This window comes from Bufo gargarizans, chromosome 1, assembly GCF_014858855.1.
Source record: "Bufo gargarizans isolate SCDJY-AF-19 chromosome 1, ASM1485885v1, whole genome shotgun sequence".
Classification (NCBI taxonomy): Eukaryota; Metazoa; Chordata; class Amphibia; order Anura; family Bufonidae; genus Bufo; species Bufo gargarizans.
The window spans coordinates 40,379,533-40,401,074 of record NC_058080.1 but is presented as its reverse complement, the minus strand read 5'-3'; the positions used below and the strand labels follow the sequence as shown (position 1 = coordinate 40,401,074).

Genomic DNA, 21,542 nt, shown 5'->3' with positions numbered 1-21,542 from the left:
CTGGCAGAAAAAAATAGTCTGTATTCTGCACGAACAAGCAATGTAGCAAAACAGCAAAAAAAGATTTATTTTCATGATGAAACGGATCAAAAAAATCTAGTTGTCAAATTAATCCCCCAAGGCATAGACGAAACAAAAAAACAAAAACTAAAAGTGGCCCCATGTTGTAGGTGGGTCCAAACTGACAAAAGGCAGGGCAAAAAAGGTAGACAGGGACAACAGATGTAGGCGAGGCCAGCAAACAAAATACCGCCCCAGCAGAACCAAATACCACAGTGCAGCACAATATACCGCCCCAGCAGAGCCAAATACCACAGTGCAGCACAATATACTGCCCCAGCAGAGCCAAATATCACAGTGCTGCACAATATACCGCCCCGGCAGAACCAAATACCACAGTGCTGCACAATATACCGCCCCAGCAGAACCAAATACCACAGTGCAGCACAATATACTGCCCCAGCAGAACCAAATACCACAGTGCAGCACAAAATACTGCCACCCACGCCACATTATGAAACTGTATCATTGTCCTGAGGATGGCAATACAGTTGAATTCAGGAGGGACCTGCAGCTGCTGGCCAGATGCATAAGTGCCTGATGCTCCTACATTATACTGAAAGCATCGGATCTTTATGTAACTGTATGGCGGCCATGAGGAGGCCTCGGGTGGGCCCCTGGGCATCGGCCCGCCTGGAAATTTCCCTGTAGGTCTATGGCCAGTCCAGCCCTGCACCTCTAATAGTAGTCTCTAAAACGAGCATCTGACTGTCCACCAAGTCTGACAGTCCAGCACAAATATATTCATGTCTTTTCTCCATGGTTGCAGTATTTGTTTGCGACGGACCCGACATAGGGGACAACACAGATGCTATGGTGACCTCCCAGCCGCGCTCCCTGACACTGACCAGCCTATAAATGGTCCGGACTGAAGACTCCAGAATCCGTGGGGAGGTCCAGATGAAGTTTACGAGCCTCCTCTTGTAATAATACAGCAAGCACAAACATCAATCACCCTCTTCTTATTCATCCATGTTATTTTCCGAAAGGAAAACTGGCTGAACAGTTGGCTTCCTCTCTAACACGGTTTGATGATGATTTCATGTAATTGGTTCAGTGTTAAGTAACCTGAAGGAATGCGATTCGGTAATTAGACTCTGTGCTGTTTCCTTCAGATACCCGCTCTTGGCTTACGTGTCTTCAGATAAACCTACAATTAGCCGCTACTTGTGGGAACATAGTTTTAAAGAAAGCGAGTGGATCCGAGAAGCGAGCAGAAGACATGATTCATGGCGCTTTACAGGATGTGATGAACTAAAGTGTTCACAATGAGAGGTGAAAAGGTGTTAAACTTGATCTAAAGAGGATTGTGTGGCTTCAAATGTGTTGTCCCATGAAGTCAAACCATGTTCCTAGACCATTTTAGGGAAAATGGACATCCCTGAGTAGGTTATGTGCATGTTTCCTCAATGGGAAGAAACGGAAAAGGTGCTTGATCCTTTTTTCTCCTGATGTCTGCTGAACAAATGTTGACCAAGCATCTAATACACATGATGTGTTCGTCCATATTTTCTTGCAGTTTGGACGATGTTTGCGGCCACCTTAAGACTGGAACCATCCATGGCTACCACCTGGTCAGCAGTGGGCCTCCCATGGTAAAATCAGCTTCTGCAGCTTCCATGTTAGGTGGTTGTCTGTGGTTGGACAACCTCCTTAGACATAAGTTTCATTGGTCCTGAAAACAACCAGTTTTTCCTTAAATAGTTTTATATATTCATAATATCCAGCACATACGCCAAAAAACACTATAATGCCTCGTTTGTACGGTGTCTTTGGACACTGGAATTCTAGTGTGGATTCTTCGCCAAAAAGTCGGAGGTGGCCGTTTGTGCAGCTAGCCTTTCTTGGCCTGGTGTCAGGACAGACACTGTTGAAAGTCGCGGCACGTCTCTGTGTGCTCTCCAAAATACGGTGTGCGAGCGGGGCCTAAGGTTCTGTCAAACTGCAGTGGTACGGCAGTGGGTCCCGATAGTGGTCAATGATGCAAAATCTTCCCCAACATCTAACTTCGCCAACATTTAACTTTCATATGGGGGAGATAAGTAAGAAATATGATTGCCCGGGAGGGGGAGGCTTAAAATAACACTATCTATGAGTGGCATTTTGTAGCACCCATAGCAGTTCCTACTTCTACAAGTCAATAAATACTTATTTATTTATTTTTTATTTTTTTTTATACTATTTGTATAGGATTGACAATTGTATTTATCAGCTTATATATTGTCAAAATGCTCTTCAGGCGGCGTTCACGTCACCGCTATTTATTTCTGTTGTTCTGCTCTATTCTTGGAGCAGAACATCGAAAATAATGGAAGTGTGGGATTCGGCATGTCACTTCTGGGCTGGAATTTAGTACTTTTACTGTACTGACAGGGTGAACAGCTCCGCGAGGGATAGGAGTCTGATGAGACTTGTGACCCCCGTCCTCCTGACCATGAGTGGTTACACATAGGAAAGAAACCTGCCAGTCATGGTCAGTAGGCTGGGCCATGAGTCTCATCAGATTGATCTCTCTCGCGGCATAGGTGCACGCTGCAAGGTTCGCCCAGTCAGTATTCTAAAAGTACTGAATACTAGCCCAGAAGTGACGGCCCGCTGAAATCAGCAGATGCTGGCCTTAGTGAGGGCAGCTTAGTAGAAGAGACAGGTTCCCTTTAAATTTAATCTGCAATGGAGGCCCTGAACGTAGTCTCCGACATAGATGTGAACTTACCCTTACCTGTACAGTAGATTACATGTTGATTAAATGTACTTCATGAGTTATAATTAATTCTTGATTGTACATGGTTATCCTGGAACTAGTTTACTACTTTTCTATCATGATCCAGTGGGATTTTCAAGTTCTCGGTTTCTTACCTTCCTCTTTTTCGACCTTCCTTCTGACTGTAAAGTCCTAGTACATTGCTCTACACATTCAGAAAAACTCAAGTTACTATGATCAGCACTGTAGTCAAGGTCAGCCAGTCGCGCCAGGGAGAGGATATAGTTACAAGCTATTCTCAAAATGGCTAATTTAGAAAGCTTCTGTCCGTAGGAATAACATGGCACCTGCAACGGAAGAAGAAGGACATATTAAACATAGTGCAACCGGTAGCAGTAATATAAGTAGCAGTCAACACATTATAAGGTGAGTCATTTTGGCGTGAATTTACCGTTAACATGTGGCTTAACAGGTTAACAAATGTTGTGATTACGAAAATAATGTTGTGTTCGGCAGTCTGTCATCATGCAAAATACCCTTTTATCCATAGCAGTATGTAGATAACAGGAAATCCCATAACTGGCTTCAGAGGTGGCGTGTGCACCAGATACACATCCCTGCAGAAGCCAGTGGCTGGCTGCAGCAGAGCAGGTGATCATGTCCTTGCCAGGGAGAAAACAAGCCGCAGACTGAAAGATAAAAACACCGGAGCCAGCAAGCAGGTCAGGACCAGCATAGAGCAGATAAGTATGATTCTTTTCATAATGGGGGAAGGCTGTGAGCACCTGTGAAAAGTTGCTTAATCCTGGACAATGCCTTTAATGCTGTCTTCCTGTTCTGTCTTGCAGTTCTGACAGAACAGAGCTTCTAGACAGTTCTGGGGAAACATGCCCAGCTGTGAACTTCATCCTCTGGTCTTAAATACTGAGCCTGTGCAGCACAGTTTCATTGCAACTAAGGGCCTCGGAGCAGCATGAAGGTACCTAGTGTATGGGACAGGAGACAAGGGAGAGAAGAGGACTGATTGTCTTTAACCACTGGAACACCCTGCTTATCACTGTTTATAGTGTAAGGACAGGGGAGAACACAGGATAGGTGAGAACTGATTATCTATCACCAGTACAACACCCTACTGATCACTGTTTATACTATACGGTCAGGAGAGAACACAGGAGAGGGGAGAACTGATTATCTATCACTAAAACACCCTGCTTATCGCTGTTTACATTACAAGGACAGGAGAAAACACAGGAGAGGTGAGAACTGATTATCTATCACCACTAGAACACCCTGCTTATCACTGACTATAGTATAAGGACAGGGGAGAACACAGGAGAGATGAGAACTGATTATCTATCACCACTAGAACACCCTGCTTATTACTGATTGTAGCATAAGGACAGGGGAGAACACAAGAGAGGGGAGAACTGATTATCTATCACCACTAGAACACCTTACTGATCACTGTTTATACTAAAAGGACAGAAAAGAACATAGGAGAGGTGAGAACTGATTATCTATCACCACTAGAACACCCTACTTATCGCTGATTTTGATAAATAGGGGCCTTTGATTGATAGAACATAAAATATATTTATGATTAACATTTCTACACTTTGCTGAATGTATATAAAAGTTAATAAATTACACAATGTTAATAACATATATTCTTTTAAAGTTGGAGTTGGTATATTTCTACTGACTACGGCTCCACTCAAAACTAGCTTTGACTCTGACTCCACGACTCCGACTACACAGCCCTGCATTTTTTGCAAATAACCTAAGCCACCAAGTCAGGTTGCCAGAGACCTAAGCCACCTGTTGAGGCTGTCAATGATGTGGGCTAAAGGCCAAAAAGATACCAGGGCGCACTGACAAAGCATAATAATAATAGGTTTCTTGTGTTGTAGAATAAACGCCACATTTGAGGCATTAGTACAATTCCACAGTTGTCCAGACCTCTTCGCTGGGACCTCTTTCCACACACTTCATTCAGTTCTCCAGCTCAGCTGCCACCCGATATTTGCTGACAACTTTAAATTGACGTAAGTGTCAAGTCACGCCAAGACACTTCGTTATTTGTAACAAACACAACCTTTAGATCAAGCACTCTATGTATCTCCAGTCTGGCTCCATCTGCACCATTTATCAAGACACATTTCCATCAGCTGAAAAAAAAAAACTTCCCATTCATTATCTTTTATCCAGCTGCTGGAATTTCTAACACTTGGGGGCTGCTCGAAGGAGGAACGGTGGCTCCTTCTCAACACATGGTCTGATCCACAGCTTTCTACCCCCAGCGGCCTGATGAAATTACATGCACTTTGGGGGAAAAAAGAAGCTAAACAGTGCACATTTGTAATATGTAGATAGATCAATCATATCTGTAGCTCATCTAGTGGGTGAGGGTGTTATTTTAATTAAGACCACCACTGTCTAGAAAAGTAGACAGAACAGCAGGCAGGCAAATCACCGCTTGAAAGAAGAGACATCTCTGCTTATTTATCAAGCCACCCGCTTTGAGCATTTCACCACTTGAAGAAATTTTTCACCAGTATCAAACTTGGGTTTGTTTTACGAGACATGGAGGTCAAGTTCTTTGTCTTTGTAGCCAACCATAAAATTCTATTAATCCGACAGCCAGCAGTCTATTTCAGAATCCTTGTCGAACACTAGATAACTTTTGTACCAATGGCATGTGTAACATAAAGGAAGCTTGAGTGGAAGAACCAGCTCAGGTTGGCCACCTCTGTTTACCATGGGTAACCGATAAAGGTCTCATAAGTAAACAGAGGAGAAGTTAAATGCCCCAAGTGCCCCAGAATATGGTCAGTCAGTAAGGTGTTTGATGTTTAAGGCTGATAAGAGACTTTACGGCAGTGAGAGGAACATTGCTAAAACACCCTCCACACTTGAAGATGGCCTCGCCCTCTGTATCTTAATCCTGTACCCCTCAGCTGAGAATTACAGACACTATTGCAATAATAATATTACCAGCCCCTTCCTGGTCTATATCCACACATTGGTATCTGAGAAGATTTGCACTGAGAATTGTTTTGAACTTTGTTTAGATACCATTGGATGTACTACAACTCTCGTTCTGAACTTAAGTAAACAGAGGCTCGTCTATTTTCTGCAACTGGCCTGGTTACTGACTCACAAACATACACCTACGACTCCTGCTTCCTATCCACACCAAACCACCAATACCAAGGGCACCCAACTATCATCCGGCAGGAACCCCAACATCAAGGTGTGCCCTGAAGGAAGAAAGGGTGCGCCCTCCTATCACTGCCCTGGCCCTAGGGAGCATCGGGAGTGAGGATTACAGCCAGAGCCACTACCACTCCCATCCTCTGCTTTGCTGGGGCTTGCAGCACAAGTGTCAAGTTACTCTTCTCATCTACAAAGGATGGGAAGGTGAGGGGTGAAGAGGCAATATGCCCAAGCTGTCCTGGATTGGGTGGGCAGTTAGGTGGCATACAGGACATCCCATGGTTTAGATACATGTTTGACTTGGACTGTATGTGAGGTTTCATGATCCTTTAAAGCCTATTTCTTTTTTAAATATTGTTTGTATAATTTTAATTGTTTGATATAACAATCATGTTCTTGACTGATGCCGTGTGCCAATGCTCTGGCAAAGGCTGAAGTGTTAGGCTGCTTTCACACTGGGTACTCCTATCACAGGCTTAGAATTATCCATAGGTACCCACCCGATGGAGGCCAAAAGAGCGTTGTTTTGGCTTCTAGTGGGCTGATATAGGTTGGTATACCTGCTGGCTTTACTATTCCATATGGAGGCATCCAGTAAAAAAACATATACCGATGTATGTTGTTTTTTTTTTTACAAAAGGAGTTTATGCTGCACTGCTCTACAATACAATAGATGGTAATGGATCGATATGTCATCAAGGCTGAGCAGCCTGACAGGAACACTCACTGATATGTAGTATATGCAAGTGTCTTAGAGTAATGTGTAGTGAAACCTTGTCCTCTCACCCTCCTAAGAAGCTCTGGAAGTGGAGTCCTGCTCACATTCTAGGACAGCCATTTGAAATAATTCCTGGAGAACCCCTATAAGAACTGGGGGCTAGGTGAAAATGCTACCTCCCCACCACTTATAATTTTGCCCCATACATGCCTGATCACTGTGGAGAAACCACCATTAGAAATCTAATGGGTAAGGGAGATCTTTCAGATGTCCACTGGATTCAGACTGCTTTTTTTTTTTGGGTGGATACAAGTGACCGCTTTGTCTGGTACGATATTGGGTATAATTATCCCTATTCCGTGTTGTAATAAACCATAAAACTAACGACTGGATGGAAATGAGTGTCTCGTGTATAAGCCAACACCAACACTTCTTTGTATTGTTCTTTTTCTTGCGTTAAATAAAAGTTGACTTCCATGTAGCGCCTTTAACGACCTTGTATTTAGCACTCTTAAAGGATTGGTTGTTACACTTTAAAAAAAAACTTAAAAAAAACATTTACAGCCATCTCCTTGTATAATACTGGATCAGAACTTTTACTGAGAGGTTGGGGAGAAGATAGAAGAGAATAGGTGCAGGATCCAATTCCCCATGACTATTCTTCCTGGCACCATCAATAGTGGGAGGTATTTATGGTAGCTAAATGCTGTCAATACAGAGAGGGGATGGGCTGTCAGGAGAACATTGCAACTTTCTCAATTCCCCTATTATTTAGATTCTATTTTCATTAGATAATTCCTGGTTATTTCCTCTAGAGGACCTGTCCTGTCCTGAATTACACAGACAGCCCACTGATTTAAAAAAGCATGGTGTAATGCTCAGTTTCTCCAGCGGAGGAGCTAAAGGAAAACTGAACAGTTACCATTTTCCGGCACAGATTACAGCGGATTGCTGGGGGTCTCAACAAGGAGACACTTTATGATTAGTCAATGATAAGGGACCCCTTATGTAGTAGGGATGGTCCAACCCCTTGAAGTAACACGACTATATACGGTACATTTCTTAGTATATACGTGTATATTACTGGGTGTATGCTGAATGTGTATCCAAAATCTGCCGTCAGGAGCAGACAGCTGCTAACAAATAACAGGTGTAACATTACAGGATGAAGTTCCTTTTGGCGCCACAGCAAATTACATCTCCATTATCATCGCTATAACGAGTCTTAATCAGATTCACAGCTCAGCAAGGCTAAAGAAGGAATGGCTAACGTAATAATGCCAGGCACACTGCAGTGTTAATGGGCGTGCGGAATAATGTAGACATCTATCTTCAAAACCAAAATTGGCACACCCCCATCGGATGTCACAAAAGATGAAACAAACCAACCTCCTCATATAGTGATGCCCTCCAGCTGTAACATATATCTCCTAACTAACAGATCAATGGGGGTCCAAATGCTGGGTGTTCCCCCGTTCCCTATATTCATGATGGAAGAAGGAAGACAAGATGAATGCAACACAGACTACAAGGAAAGATGCAAACAGTCAAGAGTGTTAACTCGGTGGCATTTTGGACCTCCTGATTTAGAAAAACCATTATCATATACACCCTACTGCAGATCTATATATCCTGGCCATAGTCGAAAAGCATCTCTCTCCCTGGAGGACCTGTATTACACAGGCAACCCACAGATTTGAATGGGCCTGTGTAATACTTAATTTCTCCTGTGGTGGCACTGTAGGGAAACTGAGCACTTACTGCCAGGTTTCTCAGCACAGTAAACCTGATTCTGATGGTCTCATCAGTGGGACACTTTGAGGGATCATTTATCAAAGAACGGCTTTTTACGCTGGTCTTTGATAGCCCCTGTGCTGCTGAATAAAGTACCTAATTTATAACGAGGCCTGAGTTAGGTTAGTGTGCAACATTTTCTGCAATGATAGTCAATGGTGTCGCAATGGGACATGCTGCGACTGCGACACAACTGTCGCTCAAAACTTGGACTGTCGTGTCGCAGCATGTCACAGTGCGACACTATTGACTATTATTATAAAAAGTGTGTCGCAGTGTAGCGCTAGCCTAAATGTTAGTACATTCGCTGGGGCTGATATTGCGGCCCCACCACTGCCAAGTGGCGAGGACAGCAGAAAGATGCCAGTGCAAGTAAATATTGTTGCATGGGCAGTTAAAAAGTCTCAAAAAGGTGGTCTTGTGACTCTTTTTATGCTAAAAACTTTTTAGAAAAATGAAAACTTAAAAAATTACTAAATGGCTCTCTTTGTGATCAGCTTATTTTTAAGTGACACTTCTAGCACATAAGCTAATCTATTAGAGGAGACATGCTTGATGACTGTTTCCAACAACAGATGATACCTCTCTACTAGTCTGTAGTGGTAGGCACTTGACCAAAACCTTTAGGGTACGTCCATGCAGGAAGTAATTTGCGAAGCAAAATATCCACCGCTGATTCTCTGCAGTATTTGTGGCGAAATCCGCTGCAAAATCCACATGGCAAAAGGTTAAGTCTACAATGAACAACCGCAACGTAAACTGACGGGCTGCGGATTTGTTCCTCCGCGAGAGGATAAGATGTTATAAAATCTCATTTACTTTGTTGCTACTGTGAACAATGCAGATCTGAGTTCCTTGGCAGAAAATCTGCAGCGTATCCGTCCCATGTGGATATACCCTTACAGCGTCAGAAGGATGGAGAACGAGGCCCCTCAGCATTGTCTACCATAAAGGTGTTACTGTGTGTGTGTGCATATGGTGACCTCTCCCTGGAGTAGGAGAGCAGGGGGGATCTTTGGGCCAAGTAGATGGAATGATTCAACTTTTTGCTATACAGAATATGTACATGTTCATCTTAAAGGGGTTGTCATTTTACAACTTATAAAGTTATAAGAGATAAGTGTCCGATCGCTGCCACTCCATGGGGTTGTCAGAGATAGCCAACCACTTGTACTTGACCATCTCTGGCAGTCTCGTAGACTTGACTGGAGCAGTGGACATACATCCACGTCTGCTGCTCCATTGAAACGTGAAGGGTGGGCCTCCGTTCTCCTGATCGGCGTTCCTGCACATCGATTGGCAGAGGTGATGTGCATGTAGATAGCATGTCACACTTCTGGTAGTGGTGGAGATGGGACTTCAACACTGGACATGGAGCACTTTTGACATGTCATTTTTTACTTTTGCACCATGTTCGCCCGCTGACCATTGGTTCTCGATTTTGGAGAACCTCTTTAAGAACCAGGTCCCGAAGTCCCCTCCAAATGCTGTTTTCTTCTCCTGAACCTTTGAGACCCTACACTATGTCAAAGCCTAGGCCCGGCAGAGGATCCTCTGGTAGACCCACTCTGACCATTGCTGGAATTCACAAATGGTCTTGGTTTCATGCAGTCCTCTCTCCATCTACATCAGTACCCCCATAATTCTGGACCCCCAGACCACCACTATCATTACCCATTAATATCTACGGTGTCTATTTGTCAGAATACCTGCTTTACATTCTAGATTCTAGAATAAATATCCTTTTAACAGATACCCCCGGAGATTTCCTTTTGTAGTCCCGATGAATGTAGAAAAAAAGAAAAAGAACAAATCGTGTGGATTTTTTCCTAAAAAAGGAACAAAAAAGCCTCCTAAATCAATTTTTCAAGCAGACGGGAAAAACAATGCTTTTTTTAAGAGTTGGGCCGGGGGCTATCTCACGTACAGCTGAGTCGACTTTGTTCCACAATAAGCTGCTGAACTCCCATATCTTCTAATTCATTGAGTTTATTTTTATTCGGGGAGTTGAGGTATTTTAAAGTCCCACCGGGGAGGTAGCTGGCCCGCTCTCGATGAGTCTATTGGAACGCTCTGTGTAACTCAACTGTCTCTGTTTCAGCCGCGCGAGACGCCAAAAACGTCTTCCAGAAGGTTCATATAAATGTCCACTTCTGGCTTCATTACGTCAGTGGCTTCTCAAAAGTATTTTTTTCTTTATTATAAATAGAGGAGCATTTTTTTTTTTTATTCCCCCCTCTTCCCCTGTTGGAGAGGCGGCTCTATTCCCCCGGGAGCCATATGCATACTTGTTAAATCCAATAACTTATTCACCTTTACACAAGCTTTGTTTTTTCTTAACCCTTAACTAGGTGAACGCAGGGGTCTGCTGGATGTTTTGGGGGTTTATTAGGCACAGCTATGGGGGAGATTTATAAATACTGGCTAAAAAGAAGGCTTGTCGTTGCGGCCCCATAACAACCAATCGCAGCGCAGCTTTCAATTGGGATACTGCCCTTCAACAATGAAAGCTGTGCTGTGATTGGTTGCTATGGGCAACAAAGATAGGCTTTCATTTAGACTGTTTTCATACATATACCCCAATGGGGTCTGATGTCGCCGCGGTTGCAGCTTTTTGCTGTTGGGGGCATCATTCTGCTTGATGTTTTAGGGGTTTATTACATACAGATATGGGGGAGGTTTATAAAAACTGGCTAAAAGAAGGCCTGTCATTGTGGCCCATATCAGCCAAACACATCACAGCTTTCATTTGGGATTCTGCCCATTAAAAATGAAAGCTGTGCTGTGACTGGTTGCTACAGGCAACAAATATAGGTGATCATTAACAGTGTTTACATAAATCTACCCCAATGAGGTCTGATGCCGCTGCAATTGCAGTTTTTTTTTTCTCTTGGGGGCAATAGCCTGAATTATGTTTTAGGGGTTTATTACACACAGATATGGGGGAGATTTATAAGAAGGCTTTTGTTGCAGTCCGTAGCAACCAATCAAAGAGCAGCTTTCATTTAGGATTCTGCTTTTCAAAAATGAAAGCTGCGCTGCGATTGGTTGCTATGGACAACAAAGATAGGCTTTCATTTAGACTGTTTTGATAAGTCTACACCAATGGGGTCTGATGTTGCTGCAGTTGCAGTTCTTTTCTGTTGGGGGCGTCTTTCTGGAGGTCCCACTGGCCTACCAGAGGATCCTCTGGTGGGTCCAAGCTCTGACAATATTGGGCCTCTAGTAAAACAGGGCCCTTAAGGTCCTATATACACAGAGGGTGAGCCCTCAGAATCATTTTCACTGGTGGGGCCAAGGGACTTCAGACCGACACTGAAAAAGTCCGATCATCAGCATCATGGTGCAGATTGTTTACCCTGAAAGGAAAACTGCCTTTGTTGCCCATAGCAACCAATCACAGATCAGCTTTAATTTTTCAAGAGCAGAATACAAAATGAAAGCTGTGTTGTGATTGGTTGTTATGGGCAACAAATATACGGAGAGATTTATCAAACTGGTGTAAAGTAGAACTGGCTGAGTTGCCCATAGCAACCAATCAGATTCCACCTTTCATTTATCACAGCTCCATTGAAAAATGAAAGGTGGAATCTGATTGGTTGCTATGGGCAACTAACATAGTTCTACTTTACACCAGTTTGATAAATCTCCCCCATAGTATTTCTTTCAGTTTCGTAAATCTGACCCCATTTGCATAATTGTGTTCAATGGCACGATTCACTGATTATCACTTGAAGAGAGAGATATAGCCAATATCCCATACGTACGACACTAGTCGTATGGACTGGGGGTAAAATCGCCCATCTAAATGGGCCTTAAAAGGGTATTTCCTGTTTACGCATTTATGATATTTCCAGTAATTACCTGTCAGCTTTGGGACCCTCACCTATTGGGGGAGATTGTTGATTACAAGCAGCCCCCCAATTTTCCCCACTTCAGCCATAACTTTCTCCTTCGAAGTCTACAAGCCAAGAGTACATCTCTATTGATTTCAATGTTAAAATGTAGTCACTTCCATTAGGCTAAGGGTCCATTCACACGTCCGCAAATGGATCCGCATCCGTTCCACAATATTGGGAACGGGTGCGGACCCATTCATTCTCAATGGGGCAGGAATGGATGCGGAGAGAACGCTATGTGATTTCCGCATCTGCATTTCCGGAGCGCGGCCCCGAACTTCGGTGCTTCGGCCCCGAACTTCCAGACCACGGCTCCGCAAAAAAATAGAACATGTCCTATTCTTGTCCGCAATTGCGGACAAGAATAGGCAGTTCTATGGGGGGTGACGGACGGGTGTATTGCGGATCCGCAATACACCACGGACGTGTGAATGGAGCCTAACATAAATGGATAAGGTGGGACATTACCATGACCACTTGGCCAAAAAGAAAAAGTTCATTTCTACAGAGCAGCTTTGGGCAGTGATTGAGAGGTCATCCGGCCCCTTAAAGGGGTCGTCTCACTTCAGCAAATGGCATTTATTATGTAGAGAAAGATACTTCAAGGCACTTACTAATGTATTGTGATTGTCCATATTGCTTCCTTTCCATCGCATTATACACTGCTCGTTTCCATGGTTATGACCACCTTGTGATCCATCAGCGGTGGTCATACTTGCACACTGTAGGAGAAAGTGCTGGCCTCTCTGGTGGCCAGGACTGTGGGAGCGCACATAGGCTGTTGTTTTTTCTATAGTCTGCAAGCACGACCACCGCTGCTGGATTACAGGTTGGTCGTAACCATGGAAAACGAACAGTGTATAATGTGATGGAAAAGGAATGCAGCCACAATACATTAGTAAGTGCCTTGTATTAACTTTCTCTACATGATAAATGCCATTTGCTGAAGTGAGACACCCCCTTTAATGCCCCCTGGACTGCTGGACGTCAGACCCATCAGAAGTCTAGGAAATAACATTGATGCCTTCATAGATAGGCCATCACTGCAAAATTAGAGGACTTGGAGGTAGGGTCACAATCTCGTTAAGATAGGCCATCACTGTTATCCCCAAAAAAAAAAAACCGTGTCCTATTGGGGCATGTGGACATCATAGGGCCCTCGCCCCCACTAGTAGTCAGAGCAGAATCCGGAATCTAGACACTTTACCGATCAAATATACAATTTGGCTACCAGTCTGGAATAGCTTTGCAATAAAACAAGGAGAAAACCTTCTTGGAGCCGGAATGGATTCCTCGTCCAAACAGAACGCGCAGCCAACAATCCGCAGAGTTGCCTGAGATGGGATTTCAGTATTCCGCTACAACTTGGAAGTGAGCTTAGGTATGTAAGATCTGAAATACGGGACTACCTCCCGCTGCTGCTGTTCGCCTCTCACATGACCCCTTTAATGCTGTTCTCCCGTTCTCTGGAGCTTATACTTAAGCACGGATTTTTAAAGGAACACTCCGATCAAAACTGACACGTCTAGTGCCTGAGGTGGTGGAAACACAGAGATTCTCTCCTCTGTGTTCTTAGAATTATTATTTTTTTATATCTCTTTGTCATTCCCCGCCTTCACAGTGTGGTTTTGTTTTGTTTTTTGTTTTGACCGGAGTGTTCCTTTAAATTACATAGGATGCAATCTGAAGCTATATATGAATCTAGCAATAGAGGTGATGCCCTAAAACAGTGACGGCTAACCTCCGGCACTCCCAGCATGCTCCATTCATTTCTATGGAGTTCTGAAAACAGCCACCTTGGGAGTCATAGAGCTGGAGGTTAGCCATCACAGCTCTAGAAGATAACTTCCATGGTAGTTAAAGAAGCCATCAACTCCACCGGAGCGATCAGCTGGTCTGACCGGGATCCAGGGGAAACATAGGAGGCTGCGGCCAGCCTAGCATTTCCCCTGCAGCACCCCGCGCAGGGGAAATGTAGTATTACATTTCAGATCAATGGCTGCTCTTGTAATACAAGGACAGATTGAGTCCTTCAGAACTGAAGCCGCTCATATGGTTCTGGGTCATAGAGCGGATATCCCCCATGATTATCTTCATGAAACATATCTACACTTTCCAAAAAGTTTGATCGGTGGTGGTCCAAGTGCTGAAGACAGAAAGTCTAAGAAGCTGTCTTCAGTTCTGTCCTCAGCATCGAGGAGAGATAGCCCTCAGCTGCGTGCACCTAGCCTCTCGTTTTAGTGATCGGCGGCGGTCTCAGCACTCGAACCCCCACAGATCAACACCTTTGATATGTCACTAAAACTTTTTGGAACTTCTTTAACATCTCCTGCCTGGTCAGGACTTCTGTCCAATTGGGAGGAACTCCATCGCCTTTCACTATTACATTGGTTGGGACGTGTTCATAAATACTCATCCTCCGCCCTGTTTCACCCACTAGAGCAGAAGTTTGTACTCCAGAGCTTCTACTCTAACTAGGAGTTGTAGACACAGGCAGCCATATCGGAGGCGATGGAGAACTATCTTTGGCCACTTTGAAGATACTTTTTCTAACAATGCTATGACCAGCCCTGTACCTCACATGGATCCAGAGATCTCCCCATTCACTGCTCCAATTGCTCCGCTAGATTCTCTTCAGGCTGACAGCTCAGGGGGCGTGTCCTTTCTCGGAGGGTGTGTCTTTTCTGCTGTAGCTCTTTCCCTGTAACAGAACCTATAGCTGGTGGCAGTGGAAGATTTAAACTGAGCGCGTGCGACCACCTTAGTCAGGTGGACAGAGAAGTAAGGAAAAGAACAAACAGCAGGTGGCGCTATATACATCCATTTCATTGGTTATAGTACATTTTAATTACATGCAGTGATAAAAGTATTCAGATCCAGGTGCTGGTTTGAAAAATGTAAAATATATTTTTTTATGAAAATGTGCCACCTAAACCTAGAATATTCATTTATCACTACAGGTATAGCATTGAGGATAAGCGGCGCCCGTAAAATTCCTACCTACGCATCACTCGTGCACATTATTTCTGCGTAGGCGAAAGGCATTAATTTTTGATAATAAAATCACAGGGGACGGAGCGGGGTCAGTAACAGGTTCCAGATGACAAGTCAGCTCATTGTTTAGTCTAATCTTCTATTTATCCCAAAATGAGTTCCTGTGCGAACAGATGAACAATGGAGGAAAGCGCCAACAAGCAGCCCTCACATAGCAGAGCTCTGGGAGAAACCCCCCGAGCAGACACATTTATGGAGGAGTTATGGTCCCGGTTATTGATGAGAATAACACGGGCACCCTGACCACCATGACAACTACCCCAGAGACTGACACTTAGGGTGCCCAGAGACCTGAAAGGGATCTGCCCTTCAGCACTCCAGCTGCTGTGAAACTACAACTCCCAGCATGCACACCTATTTGGCTGTTCTTGTAACCCCCAGAGAAGTGAGAGGAGGATTCTGGGAGTTGTAGTTTCAGAACAGCTGAAGTGCCAGAGGTGGGAATACTGGGCATCACCCAGCGATGAGCGACTACCCACAAAGCTGCCATTACAGGGTTGAAGACACCGCCATGACGGCATACGGATGTCATACGAGGGGTGGTCCCCACACTGCCGATCAACATCTCGGTTACCCAATCCTGGGGCTTCTCCGACCTTATACATATCTCCACTTCTTAGGTTCTTCAAGGAACATATTAGGGTACTGTTAAAAATTAGCTGCCCCTTTAGCAAGAGAAAACAATCTAATATTAAAGGGGTTCTCCCATTCATTGCTCTGCTAGATTTATATCAAGCTGGCAGCTCAGGGGCGTGTCCTTTCTCAGGCGGCGTTTCCTTTCGCCTGCAGCTAATGGGGCGTGTCCATGCTCTCCCTATCACAGCTCAGGGGTGTGTCCTTTCTCAGGTGGCGTGTCCTTTCTGCTGCAGCTAAGGGGGCGTGTCTATGCTCTCCCTATCACAGCTCAGGGGCGTGTCCTTTCTCAGATGGCATGACCTTTCTGCTGCAGCTAAGAGGGGCGTATCCATGCTCTCCCTATCACAGCTCAGGGGCGTGTCCTTTCTCAGACGGCGTGTCTTTTCTGCTGCAGCTAAGGGGGGCGTGTCCATGCTCTCCCTATCACAGCTCAGGGGCATGTCCTTTCTCAGACGGCGTGTCCTTTCTGCTGCAGCCGGTGCCAGTTGAAGGATTGAAATGAGCATGTGCTTCCATCTCAGTGTCAGCTCAGGGGTTGTTTCCTTTCTGCAGATAGAACTGAGCATGTACAACCACCTCAGAGGTGGACAGAGAAATATATAGAGATAAAAAAAACTAACAAACAGCAGGTGGCGCTGTACAGATACGTTTTATTGAATAGCTCAGTGGCTGTACTACATTTTTAATTATATCCAATTACAAAAGTTTTCAGAGCCAGCTAAGGGTTTAAAATATGTGGAATATTTTGCATGGGACAACCCCTTTAACGTTTGCTGGGTGGGACCTCCAGGTGTTGGAAGCCTACAACTCCCAGCATTCACTTCTATGGGAGTTGTAAGAACAGCCGAGCATGTGTGCATACTGAGAGTTGTAGTTTCCCAACAGCGCTGAAGGTTGCTGAGATGTAAGGGGGTCATACACCTTCATCCAGCATTGGGGATGCTGCAAGAAGGAAGTGGGCTTTCTTATGGAATAAGATGTTTGCCGGGGGGGGGGGGGGGGGGGGTACCGGGCACGGTCCTTCGCATTTTGAAAGGGAGGGGTGCGTCTCTACATAGGCTTTACATTGCCAGCACTGATTGGACAGCGTCCAACTGGTAACACCCAGGTGTCAAACTATTCATACACTTCCAGGAGGAATAATAGAGGAACGGCAAAAAATGTAGAACTCCAAGACGCTCCAGAATTGCCATTCTATGGGGAAAACAAGTGTTTACTACAACAGACATGTCAGGCGAGGTGACGGGGCCATGCAAGTAGCAGGGAGGAAGGACATTGACATAGTGTCCATGTGATGTATCATCTATGGTCGCCGACCACTTCTGACCACATCAGGTTGTTTTCTCGTTCTGCACAGACGTCAATGTTGAAATACCCGGTGTTCTCCGAGAACAAACTGTGCCGATATTCCATAAAAAACACAAGCTGGCCGCCGCTGGCGTACCCTCCGGCCGAGCCTGAAACCTCCCTGACAACTTCTGCATGACGGGCGTCACTGCAGACAGACCCTGTAAAGGGTGGGCGTGCACCCACTGAGCACTCACTCCTGTCCCACACTGGTAGTAACAGTTCTGGAGCATCTATTCTTCTGACTCTATGAGGTGCCATTCCTCTATTATTCCTGCTAGAAGTTATGAATGAATCACTAGCAGTTTGCAAAGAAGGTCCAGATGGGTGTTACCAGTTGAAGATCTGACACTGGCAGCACTCATTGGATGAACACCCCCCCGACTGATAACATCCGGCTGGACCTACACTGCAAACTGCTGGCAATTCATTCCTAACTTCTAGCAGGAATAATAGAGGGACAGCACAACATAGAGTCATAAGAAGAGACGCTCCGAAGAGACCGGCAGACACGCATTCAAACGTGGCGATCTCCGGCAGGCCCAAAAGTGATACCTGCAGTCCTTCGAGGGGTTGTCACTCAGCTTTCTCAGGGTGGCTGCAAATCTATCCGGGGAGGCGTCGCTGCATCACCTGGGTGTCCAGGGCTCTAGGAAAGCTGGGTGACAACCACCGTGGGAGCTGTAACAGACGCCATATTGGCTGTCACCCAACTTTCCCAGAAACAGATATGACAACAACACGATACAACCCAACGTACAAACCGCCTGACAACCCTGACAACCGTCTTCCCATGCTCCTGCTGTGGTGGAGGATGGGCGGCCGGGAACCACAGGTAATTAACCCTTCAGGGTTGGGAGAGTGAAGCAGACGGACGGATGGGTTAAGGGCGTCCAGCATTTCTATCAATGGACTGGTGGGTGATATAATGACTTGGACGGATCGGCGGTCACCTGCTGGACGAGTAAGTCACGCGGTATTCTGCCTGTCACAGCTCCGCACCATCTGCTCGCCATCAGCTTGTCACAGGGAGCGCTGGCACCGGGATCAATGACAGACGACCTGTGACCTTCCCAGTCCCCGCTATCAGTATGTATATCACAGGACCATGGTCTCCCCCGTCACTGGATCCGTGTGTTTATTCAGCCTACAAAACTCATACCACTAAGGGCTTGTTCACACGCGGTCCGCCAAAAAAACGGAACGGACACGGAAAGAAAATACGTTCGTGTGCAAGAGGCCTAAGGCAGCAGCATAGGGCCAGGGGTCTGTGGGGCACACAGCTGAGGAGCTGTCCCCTCTCCTGACACGTCTGCTGCATTCCTCCTATAATAACAGTTCTAGCATCTGTTCCTATGGCTCTATGTCGTGCCGTTCCTTTATTACTCCTGCTAGAAGTTATGAATGAATTGCTAGCCGTCTGCAGTGAAAGACCAGATGGATGTAACCAGTGCTGCCACCGAGTAACACCCAACTGGACCATAGCTGCAATAGAGGAAAGGCACAGCATAGAGTCAATAAGAATTATTATTACATGGGGGGGGGGGGGGGGGCAGTAGTTACTAAAACAGACCTGTCAGGAGAGGGGACTGTATACAGTGTACCAATGGGGGCAACAGTGGGTGCATGTGCTGCCTTAAAATGTTGTTCTATAGCTACTCCCATCATTCAGAAGTTGTCAGGGATGTTCAGTGATTCCGCATTAGAAGAAGAAAAAAAAAGGTCTGCGTCTCTCCGCTTGGAACAGCGCCACTCCTGACCACAGGCCATGTCTGGTATTGCAGCTATGCAGAATCATGGACATCAGGTCAGACTCCCATTGGGTGGAGATGATTATACTGCCTGGATGACCACCACCTGCATGACACACCTATGCCACCCTAAACTGGCACCGATACCCACTGACCGCCGGTCACAGGTCTACATGTATGTAGCATGGCCGATATCTTGAGGGTTAAACCTCTGCATCTATGCCGCCATTCATTAACCCCTTACACCAGGGTGGAGTGTAAGCTCTGCAGGCTAATGCAAACACAAGACTAGAGAGTCAGCTCTGTCGGTGCACTACAGCTAGACATGCATTAGATTGCAAGCTCTGCGGGCTAGAATACAAGAGGCATCAGACATACGAGCAGGGGGTTGTTATCAGAGGGGTCCATACCTGCTTCCTGAGCGCCTCGAAGGCAGCGCTGATGGTGTGCACCCTGGTCCTCTCCCTGGCATTGGCCAGCAGTCTCCTGGTCTGCTGGATGGCTTTGATCTCCGTGGTCTCCCCCAGTCTCTTCCTAGGAGATGCACAGGGCTCTGGAGAGTGGTGGTCGTAGGTCAGAGACAAGTAGGGGGTCTCGGGGGGCCGGTGACAAACCAGCACCCTGGACTGCACCATCTGCTCCCCATGTTCCAGCCCCGCGGGGGAAGCAGCAGCAGCAGCAGCAGGGGGCATTGAGCCCTTCTTCCCTGGCAGCCCCCCACTGCTCAAGTCCAGGGCATCCTCGACCACCCCCCTGTCCATCAGAGAAGGAGCCGACATCTCCTGGGCTGCCGGGGACTCCCCCTTCACATGGGGCAGATGGCCACCCAAGTCCACTTTGAAAGTTTGGTAGCCATTGACCTGCTGGAGGAGCTCCCGGTTCTTCCTCTTCAGCCTCCGGAGGTCCTTCAGGCAGTGAGCCTTCCACTGGGGGTCCTGGAGGATCTGGAGGCTCCTCATGGCTGGCGTGCGCTGTGCGGCGGTGTCACTCCATGTCCCTGCAGCTCCGGCCCCATCTGTGTTTGTTTAGCCTCAGCTTACACAGAAGCCCCTGTACTGAGATCAGTCAGCGCCGCGGCCTTAAAGGGGCAGGAAGCGCCTCCGTGCGCCAGCTGCTGCCAGCCCCCCTTTGTTCTGCGAGGCACCCCTTCACTGCCGGGCACACGGGGGCACCCCTTCACTGCCGGGCACCCCTTCACTGCCGGGAACAGACGGGCACCCCTTCACTGCCGGGCACACGGGGGCACCACTTCACTGCCGGGAACCCCTTCACTGCCGGGAACAGACGGGCACCCCTTCACTGCCGGGCACAGGGCACCCCTTCACTGCCGGGCACAGGGCACCCCTTCACTGCCGGGCACACAGGGGCACCCCTTCACTGCCGGGCACACACGGGCACCCCTTCACTGCCGGGCACACACGGGCACCCCTTCACTGCCGGGCACACAGGGGCACCCCTTCACTGCCGGGCACACAGGGGCACCACTTCACTGCTGGGCACACAGGGGCACCACTTCACTGCTGGGCACCCTTTCACTGCCGGGCACATGGGCACCCCTTCACTGCCAGACACAGCATACCTCCCAACTTTTTGGAAGGTGAAAGAGGGACAATTCTGAACAGATCCGTTTCCCTGCCTATCTATACACCTCAGTAGATTTCTTTTACACAATAAGCACAAAATTATCTGAATAGAGAAGTTTCTAAAATCCAAATTGCATCAAATAATGAAATAACAGAAGTCTCAGAGAGGGACAGAAGGACATGGGCCAAAAAGAGGGACTTTCCCTCCAAAAGAGAGACACTTGGGAGGTCTGACACCATGGGCGCCCCTTTACTGCCAGTCACATGGGCGCCCCTTCACTGCCAGTCACATGGGCGCCCCTTCACTGCCAGTCACATGGGCGCCCCTTCACTGCCAGTCACATGGGCGCCCCTTCACTGCCAGTCACATGGGCGCCCAGAGGAAAATCAAAAGGAAGGTCATAATTCAAGCCTTACAGAGGCAGAAGAGATAACTGCTATCTATTATCTATCAGTGGTGTACATAGAGAAGTAAGGGCCCCATAGCAAGGGTCAAACTAGGCCCCTCTTGCCCTGGGCATGGGATTCAGCCAGTTCCCTCCAGTTCTCCAGATCCGGTTGTTAAAATTACAACTGGATCGGAGACCCGTGTTACCGGCTGAGTCCCGATCCGGTGCTCTGGTGGCGGCAGGGCAGCTGGAGATGTTCGCTTCCAATGCTTCGCGCGACGCTGATAGTTTAGCTCCTCAGTTGGGTGGTGTGTGTAGTGTATATATGGTGTATTTATGTGTGTGCCATCTATATGGTGGATGTATATGTAAACGTGTCATGATGCCGCATATC

At 46.5% G+C, this 21,542-nt stretch overlaps 1 protein-coding gene across 1 annotated transcript in view; it reads right to left on the bottom strand.

Annotated features, from left to right (window-relative positions):
- ATOH8 (atonal bHLH transcription factor 8) overlaps window positions 1-20,353 on the bottom strand; it is a 38,217-nt gene extending 17,864 nt beyond the window's left edge. The window contains exons 1-2 of the mRNA XM_044277609.1: window positions 19,587-20,353; window positions 2,917-3,108 (exon numbers count right to left, since the gene is read on the bottom strand). Coding sequence (XP_044133544.1) covers window positions 2,917-3,108; window positions 19,587-20,135 — 741 coding nt within the window. The 5' untranslated portion in view covers window positions 20,136-20,353. The remainder of the gene's footprint in view (window positions 1-2,916; window positions 3,109-19,586) is intronic.
- Window positions 20,354-21,542: the final 1,189 nt, after the last annotated feature.